We start from the raw sequence: 20,521 nt of genomic DNA on the forward strand, positions 1-20,521 counted from the left end.
GTCTTATGACCCCTATCCCAAAGAAATAATAAATGAGCTTGTTGCATTGTTGTGTCATGGTGTTTGGGTAATGGTAAGTACTCACATTCCTGGGACATCGGCAACTCTCTGGCCATAATAAAATTGTGTACCACACCACAGACAGAAGTGATCTTTACACACCTATTTACAACAAGAAACAGTGGTAAATCCTATATATTTTTCTGCAAACAATCTTCTAATGAGGGCCACAAGATAGGGTGATGGGAACTGGGGAATCCTATGCAGGGACGGCTCCTTCGTTGAAGCAAAGGAGCGTCCCACCACTTAAAATCCCCACCAAAACCCCAGAGATTAGAAATAAAATGTTAGTTCATTACCAGTTTTTTTCATCCCCTGTCCTGAGCCAAGCGTCAGTGCATGGGCGGGGCTCCTGCTGACAGCAGCAGGGAGGAGGGTGGTATGTCTAATGCACTGTTTAAAGTGCACATGTCTTTTTGGCCGACCATCTTGCGACGGCCAGCCACACATGCACACTTTAAAACTCTCAACCCAGCCCTCTTGAGACAGCTGGGTTAAGAGTAAGTGCAGGCCTCCAGTGCGATGTGGAGTGCCGACTGAGGCCGCTCCCACTTCCCCCAATCAGGGCACTGCTCACATGATGCATGTGAGCAGCGCCAGGATTGGGCAAGGGAGTTCCAGCATCCAGTTCCTGGATGAAGAGGTCCGGAGCAAGGACTTCGTGTTAGGTAAGTTTTTTGTTTTTTTGCATAATATTCTGCACTCGCGCACCCCAGCCACCCCTTACACGTAGATGCCAGCCAACACTGATCCTATGATGGCAAGACATAAGTGGATTCTTAGTCCCAAACATTACTGTTTGTGCAGTGCAAAGCCTCAACTAATGCAATGACATCTCAAACTGTTGATTGTAGGTCTAAGAACCAGATACTAATATATTACCCCTGCACAGCAGTGTGATCTTAAGGATTTTAGGGGCCTGAGCAAAACATATTTTCAGGGCCCCTGTACAGAACAAATTTGAATTGTATTATGTATTTCAAGACCACATGTTGCCAAACAATACTATATTATGCGTTACATTTTAACAAGGTTACATAAACAGTTGAAATATGTCTGCGTAGGACACCAAAAACCTTAAGATGAATTGGTTTTGAGAGACAGAGTTAGAGATAATGGTAGGCAGAGAGGGTGAGAAAAATAGAATAGACAGAGGCCAAATAGAAAGAAATCTAGCAAATCTAGCAAATCTAGCAAGGGCCCTCAGGGGCCCTTGCTAGATTGGGGTCCTGAGCAAATGCCCACTTTGCCCATGCATGAAAATGTCTCTGTTCTACACATTGGTGTGAAACATGTCTTTTTCAGTTGATTGCAACTGTGTATGGAAGTCGCAGCTCCTCCGAGGAGCATATATTGAGATCCACGTTGGAAGACTAAAGTGATCCAGATCACAGACAGTGGTAATGGCTCATACACCATTGATAAATAGACACATGCACACATGGGGTCTATTTATAATTTGGTGGAAGGCCCATTGTTCCACCGGGAGAACAGACTCCATCCCCTTGTTAGGAGGACCCCCAAATTTATAAAGGATCACCAAGATGGCAGTTATTTATCATGCATTGGCAGGAATCTCCATCACGGTTGTTCCTGCCAATGCATTTCACTGTTTGTTGCTTGGCTGCGTCAGCATGATGCAGTCCTGCACCAAAAAGTTTTCTTTTATTGTTTTCATAAAAAGGAAATCCAGAAATTGGATTTTCCTTTTCAAAATAAAAAATATAATGCTTCCCTCACCATGGGAATCCTCTCCCATGGTGAGGGTAGCATTTAGCATTTTTCACTGCCCCTTACTGCCAGGATTTTTCTGGCAGTGAGGGGTAGTAAAAACTAACGTGTCATTTTGCCCATCGAAATTAGGTGGGTGGGATGACAGGCCAGTCTCCGACAGCCCTTACTCCACAGGGCCACAAGAGACTTTTGGTTATGGCAGAGACAGAGTAGTCTGTGCCGAGGCCAAAACTTAAGGCACTCCTGCATATGAATCTGGCATGCTATGTTGGCTGTGACGGAACTCTGTCACTGTAGCAAAGGTGTTCCCTTCCTGCCAAAAACACAATGTATATAAGGGTCCTAGGGGAATTAGTTTAAGGACTATAACACCTCCAATCCCCAAGAGACACAGAAAAAAACTAACAGAAGGTGTTAAGTCTGTTCATGGAGAACAGAAAGCCACTGAATGCTGTAAACAAAGTGAAAAACTTCTTCAAATAGTTAGTGCATCACCTGGCTGGAGTTAAGAGTCCATCAGCCCACCCTTATTGGCGGAGCTTCGTCATCTGAGACTCTAAGGGGTCATGGTCTGGGCCCACAATGTCGAGCCAGCAGGCCCTGTCGAGTGCCCGACCTAATGATCCCAAGATAGAAAAACTCCTGCCACGGTGTGTATTCAAACTTATGAAGACTCTAATAATGTGCAGTGCTCAAGTGTAGATGTGCATTAAAAATGACTACGTGGGCAAAAAATATGTTTATTAAGGATTGACCAGGTGTCATATTTAAAAGGACCAATAGTCTTGGAAAGATTGACTATTTCCTGACTTAGTCTCGTGAGGTCGACATGTTTCAGCCGGTGTGGTCAACTGACCCGGCTTTCTTCAGGACCTAAAAAGATGGAAATCAAGGCTACTGCAGGATTAACTTATTTGGTGTATACTACGTGAAAAACAAAAATTCCTTAAAACAGTGAAAATGCAATCATCAGGTAAGGTTGTGGCAATGGCCACCCTACCAGACAAGCAATCTTTTGCTCGGATGTAAGAACTGTGTCTTCTTTCCTAAAGGGAATTAGGAGAATCAAACCATCAGAAAGGCACCTCACATACGAATACAGCATCAGTGACTATTATTCTACAGTGCCCTATACGCACTGTACTTACTATGAAAGAACCCAAAACGTGGTTTACAAATGAGTAATATTTTCAAAAAACTAAATTCAACTCACCCAGCTTTCTGTGGGAGGAAAACCTATACATTCAGGCAAGGGGGAGTGACCAGGCAAGGGGGAGAGCAATGTCACCCTATGAATGATTCAGAGGAAGAGGCGTTACTGTTACACTGTCTCCTCCTAACCAGCTACGTTAAGCAAGAATGAACCAGTCTTCATCATATAGAACATAGGACCCCCCCTCACCTTACCTGTCCGTCGGTACTTCAGGCAAGACTACGAGCCGTCTGGGAGGTGACGGCAGGAAGGAGGGGGCTCCTTAAATATCCACCCTAATTAGCACAATCACTCGTTTGAAAAACAGGTGCTGGTGTTTAGCTATCCGCGCGCCCACGCGTCTGAATGAGCATGCTCGGGCATCAGGACACTAGTCTCCACGCATGCGCGTGTCAGGGACTGATCGAGACGTGTCTATAGCAAGCGCATGCGCGTACCGAATCACAAGGAGCGCATAGGGTGACATTGCTCTCCCTGGTCTCTCCCCTTGCCTGAATGTATAGGTTTCTGAAGAGGGGTGTTCCTCTTTAAGCATATATGGGGTGGCAGTATTCTCCCCCTCACTTGACTGTATTAGTTTTTGATGAAGGGTGCATCCTCTTTAATGTCAAAATTAGGGTTTCTTCTAATAGACTGAATTCTCAAAGGAATAACCTCCCCCTATACCTGGATTGTCATGCTTGTGTGGCGGGTTTCTTAAGGTCATTGACTTGTTGGTTTTTATGTGTAAACATATTGTAAGGAATGTAGATGGACAAGTATCAGTGTGCAACTTGTTCTTTTGTCCTTACATCTAAACAGAGCGGTGCCTCCTTCTCCAAGCAGTCAGCCGGGTGAGGTGAGGTTTTCCTCCCACAGAAAGCTGGGTGAGTTGAATTTAGTTTTTTGAAAATATTACTCATTTGTAAACCACATTTTGGGTTCTTTCATAGTAAGTACAGTGCATATAGGGCACTGTAGAATAATAGTCACTGATGCTGTATTCGTATGTGAGGTGCCTTTCTGATGGTTTGATTCTCCTAATTCCCTTTAGGAAAGAAGACACAGTTCTTACATCCGAGCAAAAGATTGCTTGTCCGGTAGGGTGGCCATTGCCACAACTTTACCTGATGATTGTATTTTCACTGTTTTAAGGAATTTTTGTTTTTCACGTAGTATACACCAAATAAGTTAATCCTGCAGTAGCCTTGATTTCCATCTTTTTAGGTCCTGAAGAAAGCCGGGTCAGTTGACCACACCGGCTGAAACATGTCGACCTCACGAGACTAAGTCAGGAAATAGTCAATCTTTCCAAGACTATTGGTCCTTTTAAATATGACACCTGGTCAATCCTTAATAAACATATTTTTTGCCCACGTAGTCATTTTTAATGCACATCTACACTTGAGCACTGCACATTATTAGAGTCTTCATAAGTTTGAATACACACCGTGGCAGGAGTTTTTCTATCTTGGGATCATTAGGTCGGGCACTCGACAGGGCCTGCTGGCTCGACATTGTGGGCCCAGACCATGACCCCTTAGAGTCTCAGATGACGAAGCTCCGCCAATAAGGGTGGGCTGATGGACTCTTAACTCCAGCCAGGTGATGCACTAACTATTTGAAGAGGTTTTTCACTTTGTTTACAGCATTCAGTGGCTTTCTGTTCCCTTCCTGCCAACATAGAAATAGGGTCTTTGATCTATAAAGGCTCCACAACACACATAAGGGATTGGATATCTTTCAAGAGATATTACTGTCACTGAGTTCCCTCGGCTATCCTTCTTCTAATCTAGTGGTATTCCTGACTTTGGGCATACCCACAGGTTAGCATATCCTGCCACATTGGCATATAAAGTGTTACATTTGTGCTGTTGTTTGCTTGGTACCAGAACTCATTTTACAGGGTCTGGACTGAGTGGCACTTAAAACCGAGTTTAGGGCCTGATTTAGATTTTGGAGGAGATGACTGTGTGGCAACGTTTCCCTCCCAATGAAGTCTATGGTCCACCCACCTCATTTAAATGTGGGCGGACTGTAGTTTGACAACTGCAGAGACTACGCCGTGGTCAAACTTATCTGATGGCTTGATGGAGTAAGGTCCATCCGAGTTTGGCTATCTGTCATCCCACCTAAATTAAATGGGTAGACATATAGCTGTTTTTCGATGCCCATCACTGCCAGAAAAAACCTGAAGGTAAGGAGCACTGCATGGCGAGGGAGGCATTATTTTTTTTATTTTGTAAAAGAAAATCAGGCTTTGGGATTTTGAAAACTAAAAATAATTTGCATGTTTGCCTTACGGCTCCCGGGAAAATTGCCAATGCTAGACATGTATGCTCGGCCAAAGGACATTTCTAAATTTGTCCGACTGCACCTCTATCAGGGCAATGGAGTCATTTACATCATTGCCCTGGCGGAGGATGGGCCAACTGCCAATAAATTAATCTGGCCCATTGTCTAACTCTGTTTGTGTGAGAGCGAAAGAGAGAGAGATAAAGAGAAAGTCAGACAAATAGACAGAAACAGGCTGACATATAAACCCCTTTATGAAATGACAGATGAGACAGAATAGGGATTCTGACTTGTGCACGAGGATTGAAATGTGGGATCAGGAAATCAAGCTTTGAAAAAAAGAATGTTTTGTTTTTTAAATAATGATTTACCTAAGGAGAAAATGGCTACTGACTAATCTGACATTGCGACAGACATTCCATGAAAGGATCCATCTAATTTTGCCAATTATATGGTTTACGTGTACTAGTTCTGTATTGGAAGCAGTGTGAGGATGTTTATATCTACTATTAAAAACAAGCATTGGCAAAGCCCATAGTTTTTGCCTTTGGGACCTATTGGCTCTGCTAATGTGTTTTGCAAATCCTGTACAACATCCTTGATACTGTGCAACAAGGCTAAAGAAAACAAAACATATGATGTGGCCAACCACGTCATTTTGTAGGCATGCATTCTTACATAATGACACAGGTGTTTTTGTTTTCATTTTGTCTATCTGTCCAAGTTGGAGCAATAGATAAAAAGGAAAAACACCCTGTAAAAGCGTTTTTTGCTTTTTGAAAGTGGATGGTGGGGAATAACACGGTGGGGAGTTAAGCAATGGGGAGTACGAAGCCACATGAGGGAGGGGACTGGTCAGGGGAAGCAACAAGGAGTGTGAGGGGGAATAAAAGCAAACAGTCAAGAGGATGAGCAATATGGAGAGCATGAGACGGGGAGAAAAGAAAATGGGAAAGAGGGAGAGACAGAACAATGTGAAGCTGGGAGTAAGGTAGTAGCACACAGGCATGAAAGCATGAAGGGGGAGAAGCACATGACAGCAAGCACATTCACTGAGAGGGGCAGAGGAGAAGCATACGGGCGAGAGAGAGCAGCGCGGCAAACACATCCACTCTTATGGAGAGCATTAGATAAAAAGTAGGCCCTCAACAGAGAGCAGAATAAGCATAGAAGTAAGGCAATCAAGGATATGGTAAGGAGACTATGTTCCAAGGACGAGACAAAAAAAAGATGGACAAGGCAAGACATTGAGTAAGAATGAGGCAAATGAGAATGACAGTAAAATCAACAAATGGTAATCGGCCTCTCTATCCTCTTGGTAAGTCTACAATATTTCTTTTTCAGCCAGACAGTTTGCACTGTGGTAGGCTTAACCTAACTATGGCACACATCTGGTCCTCATTATGAGTGGCCCATTTTTGGAGGGCATAATTATTGTAACCAATACAATCTAAAACTAAGGTGTTAGGAGTGACAATTATTGCCCATCACCTGTTTTACGTACAAAATGTGGTATAATATGTGAATTTTTATTGCTTACCATACCAAAGTCCACCTGTCCCAATATTAACAAGAAATGTTGCCCCTGGTAAATTTTGGTAGAATTGACCTGACAAAATTAACCTTGGTAAAATTGTGGGGTTACAGTGTTTTTCTGGTATATCCGATAACAGAAGTTGCCATGCATACCAGAATTTAATGGTCCACTAATGGGACACTGTACTGAGGGCACCTGTGTGAAAATCAGAAGGTCGTGTGGTAGTTTAAATGCCCATCTCATGCCAAGTTCATGCAAGGCACACGCTGGTGCATGACATGACTTGGATGTCTTACCTATACAGGTGACACCATTCTCCATCTCTCTCATAGTGAATCCCAGAGGACAGACTCGAGATATTTGCTCACATCCACCGTGGTTACAGGTCAGAGTGCAGCCATATTCCCCGCAGGCACTGGGAGCTGTAAACGGAGAAGGCATCAATGACACAGAGCACATAGTATTATGATTTGAACAGTTTTCAGTTTCAAATGCATCTTTCTGGCTGACCATGATTGCTTGTTCATAGATTAACATCAGTGTTCAGCTATTAGGCACCACTACTTGATAAATTCATATTCATGTCTGTAAATGTAGATTTATCAAGTGATCTTTGATATACTATTATGTTATTGGACTGTATGTTACAATAAGTTGTTATTTCCATAGGTAAGTATTCCATATTTAACACTTCGTGACCTACCCTATACATTTTCATTAAGGAAGAAGTTAAGACACCGGGCATAGCATCAATGGCTAAGTCCATAAAGTGCATTAATGGCCGAGGATGTAGGTTAATTTATTTATATGTTTTTACTATGTAAGTGCCTGTTTTGGGATTTTCTAGGTATTTAGTAACATCGGAATGTTACTTTTGATTAATTACTTTAGTTTAAAGTGTCCCTGTTTTGACATTATCATTGTTTGCACAAATACATTGGAGGTCTCAATATTATAGATGATCATTGGTCAATACCTTGCTATTGGTGGTTCTCTCTGAAGGTTTGCACTGGCCTGTAAGTTTATTTGGAGTTTTACAAATTAAAACTGAAAAACAGTGAAATGGGCAAGTTATGGTTAAGACCACAAATTAAAACAGCCATGCAACTCATAACTCACAAACCAAATACAGTGTTTGTGTCCTCATCCTTAAAATGACAGTTGTAATTATAAATGTTGTAAATAATCTTACAGATGCGATTGCATATCACATTATATTTACCACTTTGAAAGAGACAAGTGTGAATAAAATATTATTCATTGGTTTGGATATATGTTCTTATTTAATTAATTTCCTGTTAAGTGTTGTTTTTTATTGGTATCAATATTTTGAGGTCAGAAACTTTTCATTTGGTGTGTGATTCTGCAGGAAACTTGCCATGAAGAACCAATAGTGGATTGACCATTTTATTGGAAAGCTTCATGCAGTTCACCAGATGACACTGAAGTTATTAGCAAAACAAACAAGGCCTTTTCCATTAAAAGTCTAGCTTAACTATAACTTACATGGGTACTATCAAAATGAGGGTGTGGGGTTTACTACTGATATCCTTGAATAGGTTATCTTTGTTGATGCATTTTTCTGAAGTCTCTATGGTTCACAGTGAAGGTTTTCTTATGACATCGCTAGTGTTCTACATAGTTTTATGCCTGACTCAGTGGACTCATTTAAAAAAGGGCACAGCATCTTGGCACAATTGCTACTGTTAGCTTAAAATAGATCTGTAGCTTAAGCTAAGAGTAGCTGGAATAAACCCTAGCCTACATGAACCTGCTGACTTTAAAATTGGAATACTCCGTCTCTCTTAATTAGTCTATTTCTTAGTAAGCATGTTCCTGTTTTAAAGGCACCTTGGACATCACCGACCAGTAATTAATATTGATCCATGAATTCAAATTGATATCTTTTGTGTGCTAAGTTTGAGCGATTTTTCTTGGTCCATATTTCCTATCAAAAGATTATTAGTTGTCTGTTGGTTTCATGAATGTCTATGGCCTTAGGTTGTGATCGGGCCACATCCCCTTGTTGGTGCTTTTGGCTAGACGTTAGTAGTGATGTATGTGTTCATTTAGAATCCAATGTATGAAGATTGAGATGGATACCTATGTAACCATGAGCATTCCTGTAAGTCATGGATCTATAGGTTAAAATGAATGCTCTAACCTATAAATTATGACTGGTCAACTCACCTTCAACTGCAGTCATTGCTGTCAAGGGGATGCAAGAGCGCCCGTTGGAAGCTATCTGGTAACCATGGTAACAGAGACACCGGTAGCTCCCAAGACTGTTCCTACATTGCTGCTGGCAGGGTCCAGGGCTTCTGGATCTAGAACATTCATCCACATCTTGAGCATATTGTAAACAATGAAAAAGAGAGAAAATGCCAGAAATAATCCTCATTAGATGAATACATGTACTGATGTAGTACACAAACTGTCAATGTTTATGGGGCACTCAGAGAAAACTAATGCCAAAGATTAGCACATAGACTCAGACATTCCCAGAAAATTGAATTACAGGAACAAAATTTTGCACCATCAGAATTTTGTGCCTTGGTTATGACATCTACAGAAATAATACCCTACTCCGCAAATTGGTTGAAGATTACCATCATGTGGTCAAACCTGCTGAAATATTGTGAAAGAAGGCCCATCAAATACCAAAGAGATGCAGCGTGTGCAGCAGAGAGTACAAATATTCATGTTGCACCTAATGTTTTAGAGCAAAACTTGTAGTAGGCATCTGTCAAACTTCAAACACCTAGGTAACAGATTTCAATGATTGCAATAAATATCCCATGCCCCATAAGGTCAATGGTAATTGAAGTCAAAGGCACTGATAGCAAGGTCAGGTCATATCAACCCAAGCACATAAGCATTTTAATGCAGGGGTCGGAATTATGAGTTGCATGAAGTTTACTGTACCTGGTAATTAGTGGGTGGCCTGCACCCCCACAATTTTGCCCAGGTACATCAGTAGGCCAACTATTACAATAGTAGTGGTGGAATTGGAGTTGCAAATTCTCAAACCTGATCAAGTCCTGTATTTTACATTGGATCAGTTATAGGCATTGTCGTTCGGAGCGGGGTACCGACGGACAGAGCGGTGCCTCATAAGGCCTGAGCGGATGCCAGGTGAGGCGAGGTGCGTACCCACTCCTTATCGGGTTCACCACCAGACAATGCCTATAACTGATCCAATGTAAACTACAGGACTTGATCAGGTTGTATCTGGGTACCAACCATTGATTCAGGTTATTGTCTAATATCACAGATTTTTGTTTTACTATCACGCTTTTTGCAGTAGCGTTTACATGGTCCTGACGAGAGCTTGGACATCCCTGTCCACAAGCCGAAACATGTAGACCCAAGAACTGACAGTTATTTGTTTAAGCTGTCAATACTGTTTTTAATTTGGCACCAAGATAGCGCCAGAATAAAGTACACTGTGTCTTGGTAGTCATTTTTAACCGCACTTTTGCTTTATCACATTTTTTCGCACTGCATTCATCACCCTACCGTTGGTAACAATTTGGCACGGTTGCCTGGGATAACCAGGGTACCATCACAATCCCCATAGTGATTGGTACTCTAGGGAATGTCCCCAGTTCCCAAATGATGAGAAACCACCTCCGGTGGGTGATGGGAACTTTAACCTCAGTGGAGGTTTCCATATACCTGCCTTAGCTACCTCGGATTCTCTCTCCTGTTTTCCTGTTCCACCAGTATCTGTTCTGATCCTTGTTTTCTAGACCGACAGTATACCTTGTGAGTACTATATGTGTGAGTAACTACATATGTTTTTAAACAGTATATGTGAGTGTTGGAGTATATAAATGACCATACGTCAGAGTAAGTTATTTGAAGAGTGGGTGTATAAATGAGTGTCTGCTTATATCTGTCAGGATTCTGGGGCCGGTTACACACTGACGCCACAGAGAACGCGGAGAAACAGGAAGAACCGCGCAAAACTACATTTCCCAGCGTCCTTCGCGGGAGCGTGCCACATGTGACAAGACTACCGGCGAAATCCGGATATAGGGACGTCAGACGCCGCTACCACTGCTGATGATTCTTGGATTACCGGCGGCAGTGGAGGAGTCTCTGGTTGGTGTGATCCGGGCGGTAAGGGTGCTGTTGGCACCGCGATCTGCTTCTGTTGGTGATAACGCTGCGATTTGTGTGCTCGATGACATGCCTTCTCAGGCGTTCTCGGCCCTAGCTTCTCCGTTGGCGGTAACAGCACCTTCTGCTGCTTACATGCGTAGGAGCGTAGCGGGCACTTCTAAGTGTTAAAATCCTGGGGAGAAAAGCGGGTGTTACCGCTGAACTTTGCATGCTTGTTTCCCTGGGGAGAGCGCGTAAAACGCTCAACTGTAAACCGTGACATACGCGAGGCGGGAGAGATCCTATCTTCGCCTCGCTCTATATTTCATTTTGACCCCTGTTGGCGAGACCAGGTGCTCCTGGGTGCTCATGCAGGGGTGAACTATTCTTTGTTGCCTTTCTAGGTGGGAAAAGGTGTTGTATTACAGAGGGTTCCATGGCAAACAAACAACCTCTGAATCCTACTTATGGTTTGTCAAGCGGTGTCTCCACAGAGTACTGAAAGACGGCTGGAAAACACCAGCTCCTATATATGTGGTACATTGAAGACATTATTGCAGTCTGCATAAAGACACCCCATACCACGTTTTGTTTTGATCATTTTTGTTTTTCTCTACCGTTTCCTAGGGGAGTGAGAGAGAGTACCTAGTGCGTTATGAACTCCCTAGATTGTGATTGATCTCACTCTTGCATAACCTGGGTATGTGAATCACAGAGCGATATCGCAATATTAGAGTGGAGGGTAAAGAGGGGAATAATTGCTATAATAACAGCTGTTCTTTCTCTAGCTCAGTGGCCTATGCAGACGACCACAATTGCCCTCTCCTCTCTTCTGGTGGACATCTCCTTTGTTTCCTTTACAGGTAGAGTGCTCTAGCGCAATCCTCCTAGGAATCACTGTTGTAGTTGCTGTACTGCTGGTTTTACTACTGTTCACTTACCTTATTTTATGTGTCTTCCATAGGTCGCCCTCCCTGCTGTTCCTTCCCTTTCCCTCCCTCACTTAACTAGCTCACTAGTCCGCGTATATATACCTTCCGGACTTGGGTCAGTTGAGAGGTGGACCCATTTGAGCATCAGCACCATCCCGAGGATTCAGAACGGGGGAAACCTGACAATATCAGTGATTGTATAAGACAGTAAGTATGTGTTAGTATCTGCATAAATAAGTGATGTGGTGTGTGTATAAATAACAGAGTTGGTGTGTATAACTCTATACATGAGTAAATGGGTATGTGATAGATTCTTTGCATGGCTGACTAGGTGTGTGAGTAATTGTATGGATGAGTGGTGGAGTGTGACTTTATGTATAGGTGTATAAGTGCATATTATAGTACTGTATTGTTGATTAACTGCATGTATAAGTGACTGGATGTGTGTAGACCTAGGATATAGAGGGTGGTATGTAGTATCTGGCATTCTTGTGTGTATGGTTTCAAAAATAGTAGTCTGTATTTTACAGTGCGTGTATCAAAGCTTATATTAGGGCATCAGTATGTGCATCAGATTATCATGTGGATGATTCAGTGATGTCATCAGTGATGTCATTTGAGATGTCATCAGTGATGTCATCAGTGATGTCACTGACCATGTCATGAGTGATGTAATATGTGATGTCATCAGCAGTGCATTGCGGGCGCGCGAGTTATAGTTAGCTCAACTAACTATAACAGGCGAATTTCTCTGGTTTTATATGAGTCAAATGTCCAACTAACTATAACATCCCTGAAACCTATGTTTTTTTTCTGTGAATTTCTAAGGTTTTTCAAATGCTAATTCCTAACTATAACGTCTGTAAAACCTATGGTTTTTTAGAGAATTTCAAAGGTTTTTTAAATGCTAATTCCTAACTATAACGTCTGTAAAACCTATGTTTTGTTCAGTGAATTTCAAAGGTTTTTTAACTGTTAATTTCATATTAAAATATTTATAAAACCTATATTTTTCCCAATTTTTTTTGTAATATTTTGGAACTCTATTATCCTTTTTTTTTAATTTGAAAAATTATGTAATTTTTTATATCTTCAAAAAAAAGTATGTATATATATATATTTGTTTTAGAAAACTAGACTCTTGTACCGGTAGTGTACCAAGCTCCATCACCACGCGATCCTATCCGCCATATTGCAAAACTTGTTAAAGATGCTCATTTCGTATCCGACGGCTTCGTAGCACCGTGTCCTGCCTAACATCATATAGCCAGCTCCTAGTTTGGTATGCGACGGGTGTGCGATACCAATACGCGCGTTACGTCATATACGTATAGGGTCGCGCCGGCTGCGCGTTCCGTATGCGACGAGTGCACGCTGCCAGGCCCTGTGTTACGTCATAGACGTATGGTATCGCGCCGGGTACGCCATTCCTTCATTTATTTTTTTATGTCCCAAAACTATATCTAAATAAGTTTAAAGTGTATATGAGAGCAAGCAATAATCTAAAATATTTTCCACATTTATATATTTCTAACTGTAATAAACTTATATTATGGTAAATATATTTTCTCAAAATCACGACGAGTGCGGCCTACTTGCGCGCTCGGTGTGCCTTTGCCATGTGACCTTAAAAAAATCTTTTGATTGGTTCATAACATTTCCCATTGTAACAGTTGGAGGACCCCAGCCATTTTAGTCACTCTCTCTACACCGTTTGATGAGAGACACCTCTTCTGCTTACAGAGCTTTTTTAAAATGTTTTTTGCTGTGTACACATATCCTATAGTACACACAACATGCAACAATCATCTTGATTAATAATCATGCTCTGTACAGTAGCCTTCCACGTGTGATAGCCATGCATCTGAAACGTTACATCAAAAAACAAATGTGTGTTACACGATGCCCCTGGTGTGTGTGTGTGTGCACGCATTATTGTGCTGCCTTTCGGCCTGGGTATTGGTTACTCAAAGGGGTATCATCAGCCATGGGCAGAGTGCACATCCTAGATCACATATTTGTGTTGTTTTAATAAAAGTTATTTTTTTCCCAATAAATAAGTGAGTGTATGGGTCTTCTTTTTCTGTAGTTTATTGTGAAAATCCGCAGTTGATAGGAGGCTATGAGGGAAAACATTTGTAATTTTGCGGTGCACCTGCCAAATATAAACCAACAGACTATTACATAAATGAAGCCTGGGTAATTCTACAACTGCAAGGGTTCTATGAGTGTATCACTTTATAACACCATGAGTACTGCCCGTGTGAGTACAGAACCAATAAGGCACTGCCTAGGGCCACCGAGAATTCAAGGACTGGCAAGACCCACCCTGCATATTTAAGTAAAGCCCCGGAGGTTACCGATCCCCGGACTTGAGTTGGCCTCGAAGCCCCCCGAACAATTAGTAAACAATACCCGGGGAGGTGGCGATTCCCTTGGCTGCGAAACATCTCTGTGCCCTCCCGCACCTAATTTACATGTGAGATTAAGGTCCCCAGTGCTGCAGAGACCTCGCAATATAATAATAGGATTGGCCCCGGAACATTACCCACCAGTGGGCTCATTTAAATGAACGGGTGAGACCGTGCTTCATTTTTGTTTCTCCATTTTTACCATCCGGATCTACTTTATTGAAGCGATACAAGGTTTTCTTCCTCTCGCTTCAACGAGGCAAACAAGAATTTACTATCACAGGGTGGAAGCCATGCTCCCACCCTGTAATAGCAAACATAAATGTCCCACGGATGCACACCCCGGGCCATTGTATGAGCTGCTCCTGGGAGGTGACGCTCCATAGGGCCATGATGCATTGGTTACTGTATAACTACAGAATTAGTATAAACGCATACAAACACTACTTGCACACATGTAGTACAGCAACCAGAGTGTAGTGAAGAGGCAGAGGTAACCCAAAATCAAAAAATATAAATCCTACCAGAGGTAGGATCACATAGTTTGATGAGCCGACGACCCCGGGATGAGTAGAAACAGCTTCACCAAGAAAACGGGTCTTCAGCAAAACGCAAGCAAGCTCAAAATCTTGGTGAGCGCTGCCTTCTTTTTACCTTCTCCCGCTCGTCACCAAATTTATGTAGTGAAGAGGAAGACAGCAGTGGATCCGATAAGTAGATTTATAGCAGGAAAAGAAGACAGCTTAAACAGCCACCAACAGGAGCAGACAGCAAGGCAATCGTCTTCTCCAGCACCATGTACAAACTCCCCAAGAAGGTTGGATTTGGCGGTGATGGGGTCCTTGGTGAGGGAGAGGATCAGTTGGGTGTCATTGGCGTAGGAGATTATGTTGAGGTCATGCTGTCGGGCGACGTGTGCAAGCGGGACCATGTAGATGTTGAACAGTGTCGGGCTGAGGGAATAGCCCTTGGGTACGCCGCAGATGATCTCGGAGGTTTCGGATCAGAAAGGTGGGAGGCGGACGCTCTGGGTTCGGCCGGAGAGGAAGGAGGTGGTCCATTCCAGAGCCTTGTCTCGGATCACTATTGCGTGGAGGCATGTGCATAGTGTGCGGTGGCAGACGGTGTCGAAGGTGGTGGAGAGGTCCAGGAGATGAGGGCCACAGTCTCACCGTTGTCCAGCAGGGTTCTGATGTCGTCGGTGGCGGTATTGAGGGCAGTCTCAATGCTGTGGTTGCTGCGGAACCCTGACTGGGAAGGGTCCAGGATTCTGTTTTCTTCAAGGAATCAGGTTAGCTATCTGTTGATGATCTTCTTGATGACCTTGGCCAGGAACGGAAGCAGGGTGATGGGCCGGAACTTCTTGAGGTCTCTTGGGTACGCCTTAGGTTTTTTGAGTAGGGTGTTGATCTCTGCGTGTTTCCAGCTCTTAGGGAAGGCCGCGGTCTCGAGGGAGAGATTGATGACGTTGCGCAGATGGGGTGCGATGGAGCTGCTGGCTTTGTTGAAGATGTCTGACGGGGAGCCGGAGTGGATTGTGCTCATGGTCTTGATGGTGTCATCGAGGCTCACGTTGGCCCAGGCTAGCAGGGGGTCGTGGTCGATAGTGTCTGGAGAGTCTGTTGTGTTGATGTCTGTTGGGGCTGTCTGGGTGTTGAAGCTGTTGTGGATGTCTGCTATCATGCGGTGGAAAAAAGCGGCAAGGGAGTCGAACAGGGCTTGCGACGGTGGGATGTCGTTGGTGGTGGAGCTGGGGTTCGAAAGTTCCTTCACGATGTTGAAGAGCTCCTTGCTATTGTGTGCGTTGTTGTCTAGGCAGTCTTTGAAGGAGGTCCTCTTGGCAGTCCTGATGAGGTGATGGTGGTTGCGGGTGGTGGGTGGCGTCCTTGTGGGCTGCGTGGCTGTCCGGAGTCTGCTCACTGTGCCATTTCTTCTTTAGTTTCCGGCAGGCTCGCTTGGAGGCTAGGAGTTCTGGGGTGAACCAGCTGGCCCTCTTACTGGTATCTCTGTAGGAGGGTTTCTTCAGCGGGGCAAGGGTGTTAGCGCAGTCGTCGATCCAGCGTCTGAGGTGTGGACAGCGTCGTCAGTGTTGTAGAGTTCGGTGGGTGAGCTGAGAGCGAGGTTTGTGTGTAGTTGTACTTTGGTGACTTTGCTCTAGCTGCGGCGGGGGATCTGTTGGGTGCGGTGGTGTGTGGTGGGTTTCTGGAAGGTGAAGTGGATGCAGCGTTAGTCGGTCCAGGGGAGTTTGGTGGTGTGGCTGAAGGAGATGTGGGAGCTTGAGGAGAAGACGGGGTCGAGCGTGTGGCCGGCGGAGTGGGTAGGCGTTGTGACGAGTTGCTTCAGTCCGAGGTTGGCGAGGTTATTGATCAGGGTGGTGGAGTTGCTGTCGTTGTTGTTCTCAAAGTGAAAGTTAAGGTCTCCGAGGAGGATGTAGTCGGTGGAGGTCAGGGCTTGCGTGCTGATGAAGTCGGCGATGGAGTCGCTGAACTGGAGTCGGGATCCGGGGGGTCTGTAGACGAGGGTCTGTGTGGATCTGGAAATGCATGTGTTTGGCGTTGCTGAGAGTGTCATCGGTGCTGGTCGAGACCCTGATGCTGTTCTTGTGGACGATGGCGATTCCTCTTCTGATTCCGTTGGGGCGGTCTCTGCGGGTGATCTTGTAGCCGTCTGGGATGGCAATGGCGATGGCGATGTCGGGTGTGGAGGAGTTGTTCATCCAGGTCTCTGTCAGGAAGGTGACGTCTGGGGATGAAGTGTCGAGCAGGTCTCAGAGCTCAACGGCATGTTTGCGTGCGGAGCGGGTGATCAGTAGGATGCATCGGAGGTGATTGTGGCCTTTCTTGGCGGGTGGTTCGGCGGCTCTGAGGCTGGTGTAGCTGTAATTCCGGCAGGTGAAGGGACCCTGTGTGCGTTTCGGGGCAGCTTTGAAGCAGGTGTGGGTCGATCCGGAGTTGAGAGCGTGGAGTGTGCTGGCATCGTAGCGGCGGCGGTCGTCATGGCGGGCGCGGGGACCAGGGGTTCTGCGCTGGGCGTGGTCCAGGCGTGGATGGGCGCAGACGGGCTTGCCTTAGGCGCGTGCCGTGGCCGCACAGCGGCCGCCATATATGGGGAGGTGTGAGGGAGGAGCAGCTGAGAGGCAGGAGGCAGGACAGGGGCAGCGAACGGGCGGTCAGGGGGGCGGGGAGGCAGAGGATGCAGCAGCTGGAGCAGGAGCGGTGAGGGGCGACAAAGGGATCAGGAGGCAAGCGGGCACAAAATTACAAGGCAACAAGGGGAACAGAAGGCAAAGCAGGCACAAAAATTCAGGGGAAACGAGGAGAACAGAAGGCAAAGCGGGCACAATAATTACAGGGCAACGAAGGGAACAGAAGGAATAAACGGGCAGAGAAACATAGGGCAACGAAGGGAACAGAAGGCAAAGCGGGCACAACAATTACGGGGCAACGAAGGGAATAGAAGGAAAAAATGGGCAGAGAAACACAGGGCAACGAAGGGAACAGAAGGCAACGCGAACACAACAATTACGGAGCAACAAAGGGGACAGTAGAAAAAAATGGGCAGATAAACACAGGGACAGCGAGGGGAACAGAAGGAAAAAGAGGGCACAAACCAAATATAGGCACCGGGGGAAGACAGACAACAGCAGTCACAGACACCAAATAACAAAAAGACAATGCAATGAGATACAGATGGTGATACAGGCCTACCACTGGCCACCAGGGATGAGGCGCAGGTGGTAGCCTGCGGGTGGAGGAGGGCCTCGATCTTCCTCAGCAGCGGCAGCTGGGGCAAGGACACACAGGCGGTGCTGTGCGGAGGGGGAGCGATCTACCTAGCAGGGTCACTGATGTGGTGTGTTTATTGCTTGCTTTCCTTACTACCCCTCTTTCCCTGTTTTGGACTGATATGGGAGGTTGTGTTACCATCCCACCTCTCAGGAAGCCTGAGGAGGCAGATTGATGAATTATTGTCTGAGCCCAGAGCCTGACTCTCCTTCTCGGGTACAGGTACAGTCCTGTAAGATAAGCAACACTCTGGTCAATGGTAAGCTGAATGAAACAAGAAGGGTAACCTAATATATAAGAAATAATTAAATGAAAGAATTAGAGCTGGTTTCTCTAGAGCAGTCGTTCTTAACCTGTGCTTTGGGAACCTCTGGGGTAGCAACACCTACTCGGGGGATCCTTGGAAAATAAATAAAATACATATTAACTGAATAATAAAGTGTATGTACACAAAGAAGAAAAATGTGCATTTGTTTGATGAATGCTTGTTTCTGTAATTTTGTGTATTGTCTTGCTGTTCAACTCATCCGAATTGCTTAGGCCGGGGTTCCTAGATCCCAGTTATCATTCAATGGGGTCTCCCAATTCCAATTCCAATAATAATATAGTGACGGAGAGTCCCTGGATTCAAGTAATGAGTAAGTGAAGACCCACGGAAATCAAAAGGTTAAGAACCACTGCTCTAGAGCGATTATTGTAATTTTCCATAGAGAAAAACTGTAATGGCTAATCAAGAAAAGGAATTAAGAAGAGGTATAGAAATCAAACGTATATGCTTGCATAAAATCTTTATAAAGGTATGATAGTTGTAGAAACAGTACGGGCCAAAGCAAAGCCCATTTTGTTTTAGTAGGGGCATGAAAATTGGGACTGTGAACGAAATATTGGTACCAAAATATTGTGTGACATGAATATTGTATTAAAAACATTGAGACAACCAAAATATTGTGGAGCAGAATATCAAAGATATGAAAACGGGGCGATTACGATGGCAGAACCCTCGCCACTGCCAGCAGTGCGATGGCGGGCCCTCCGCCATCGTACCTCGATTTACCGCCGGCCAAATTAGGATGGTGACTGTGGCGGGCGTAAAGACCACCCACCATGGATCTGCCACAGGCAATTGTTCCGATTGCCTGACGGAGAGGTCTCCATCTGTAAAATGGTGTCATGCGTAGCAGGCAGTGCCTGCCAAATTACGATGCCCTGCTGGCAGGGATAGGTTTTGGGGGCCCATTGTGGGCCCCCCTTGGGTTGAGGGGAGGTGGTGGTGCACTGAGGGGGTAACCATGGTACCCCCCTGCATTTTCATGCACTAAGTGGCAGGCAGGAAATGCAGGGCATGATGATTTAACATGGGGCAGGTGCTGCTGCCAGCAGCACCCGCTGCAGTGTTAAAGTGCCTGGATGCGACCGCCATCCTAATGTGGGGTGCGGGACCACCACCTTACAGGCTATGAAGGCGGGCGGACTCAAGTTTGCCTGTCATCATAATCACCCTCATAGTATATAATATTTTTTAGTAATATTGCTTTATTTAATATAGTTCACTAATATATCGTTGTAATAAATATATTTATTTAATGAATTATATTTTATTTTATATATTAATTCTAGGTACTAGTATCGCTAGTACAATTGTTCATAGCTTTTTAAAATATACCTTGTACTTTTAAATATTTTTATATTTCATTTGTCATTTATAAGTAGTAGCAAGTTGTTCGGTGTTAGGGGAATAAGGTTGGACATTAATCAAACTATAGTTAATCTAGATGTAATGTTAATTAATATTTTTATTTAAATATTTATTGCATTATAAACTATGTAAATTGATTGTTTAGTTGTTAAGTATTAAATTGCAATCTGCCATTTCTACTATATTATTTTAGATATATATTTGAGCAAGGTCTGAGGACAGACCGAAACGTTGGGTTTTTGAGCTGGTTATGGACTTTGTTGCCGAAATAAATTAATGCAATCTGAACCCGTGAGTGCGAGTGGAATTTCACTTCCGAGAAGCTGTGGTTCAATTAAAACGGCTGGGCTCTGCCGTATATACTGTTCGCACCGTCGTTAGAGCGCCATTGCCTTACACGGAGCCAAACGAGGGAGAATATGTATATATATATATATATATTGGTATGGCTGGCAAAATATAAGTGCACATTTTGTAATACCTTTATTAATACCTTTATTTAACACCATGAAAACATCTCACGAGAGTGCAGTGTTACTTCCTTTGTAGTTGCTATTTATGTGGAGCAGGTTCTCAAGCCCCACACGCTTGCACCAGCAGTCAGAGTGCGTTATCTTGTGACCACGTTACTTGAAAAAAGAAAAAACGACACATAAAAAAAAAAAATATATATATATATATATATACCCCGCCGTGCCCCCTTGTCTACTTTGATGGAGGAAGACAATTTTCGGATTTTAGCGTGCAGCCATGACACGCAAGGGTGGCCCTT

The 20,521-nt window shown here is 44.2% G+C and overlaps 1 protein-coding gene across 1 annotated transcript in view; it reads right to left on the minus strand.

Annotated features, from left to right (window-relative positions):
• VWCE (von Willebrand factor C and EGF domains) overlaps positions 1 to 20,521 on the minus strand; it is a 463,775-nt gene that overhangs the window by 263,432 nt on the left and 179,822 nt on the right. Inside the window, exons 6-7 of the mRNA XM_085648045.1 lie at positions 9,009 to 9,164; positions 7,115 to 7,240 (exon numbers count right to left, since the gene is read on the minus strand). Coding sequence (XP_085504171.1) covers positions 7,115 to 7,240; positions 9,009 to 9,164 — 282 coding nt within the window. The remainder of the gene's footprint in view (positions 1 to 7,114; positions 7,241 to 9,008; positions 9,165 to 20,521) is intronic.

This window comes from Triturus cristatus, chromosome 3_2 (assembly GCF_964204655.1).
Source record: "Triturus cristatus chromosome 3_2, aTriCri1.1, whole genome shotgun sequence".
NCBI classification, from domain to species: Eukaryota; Metazoa; Chordata; class Amphibia; order Caudata; family Salamandridae; genus Triturus; species Triturus cristatus.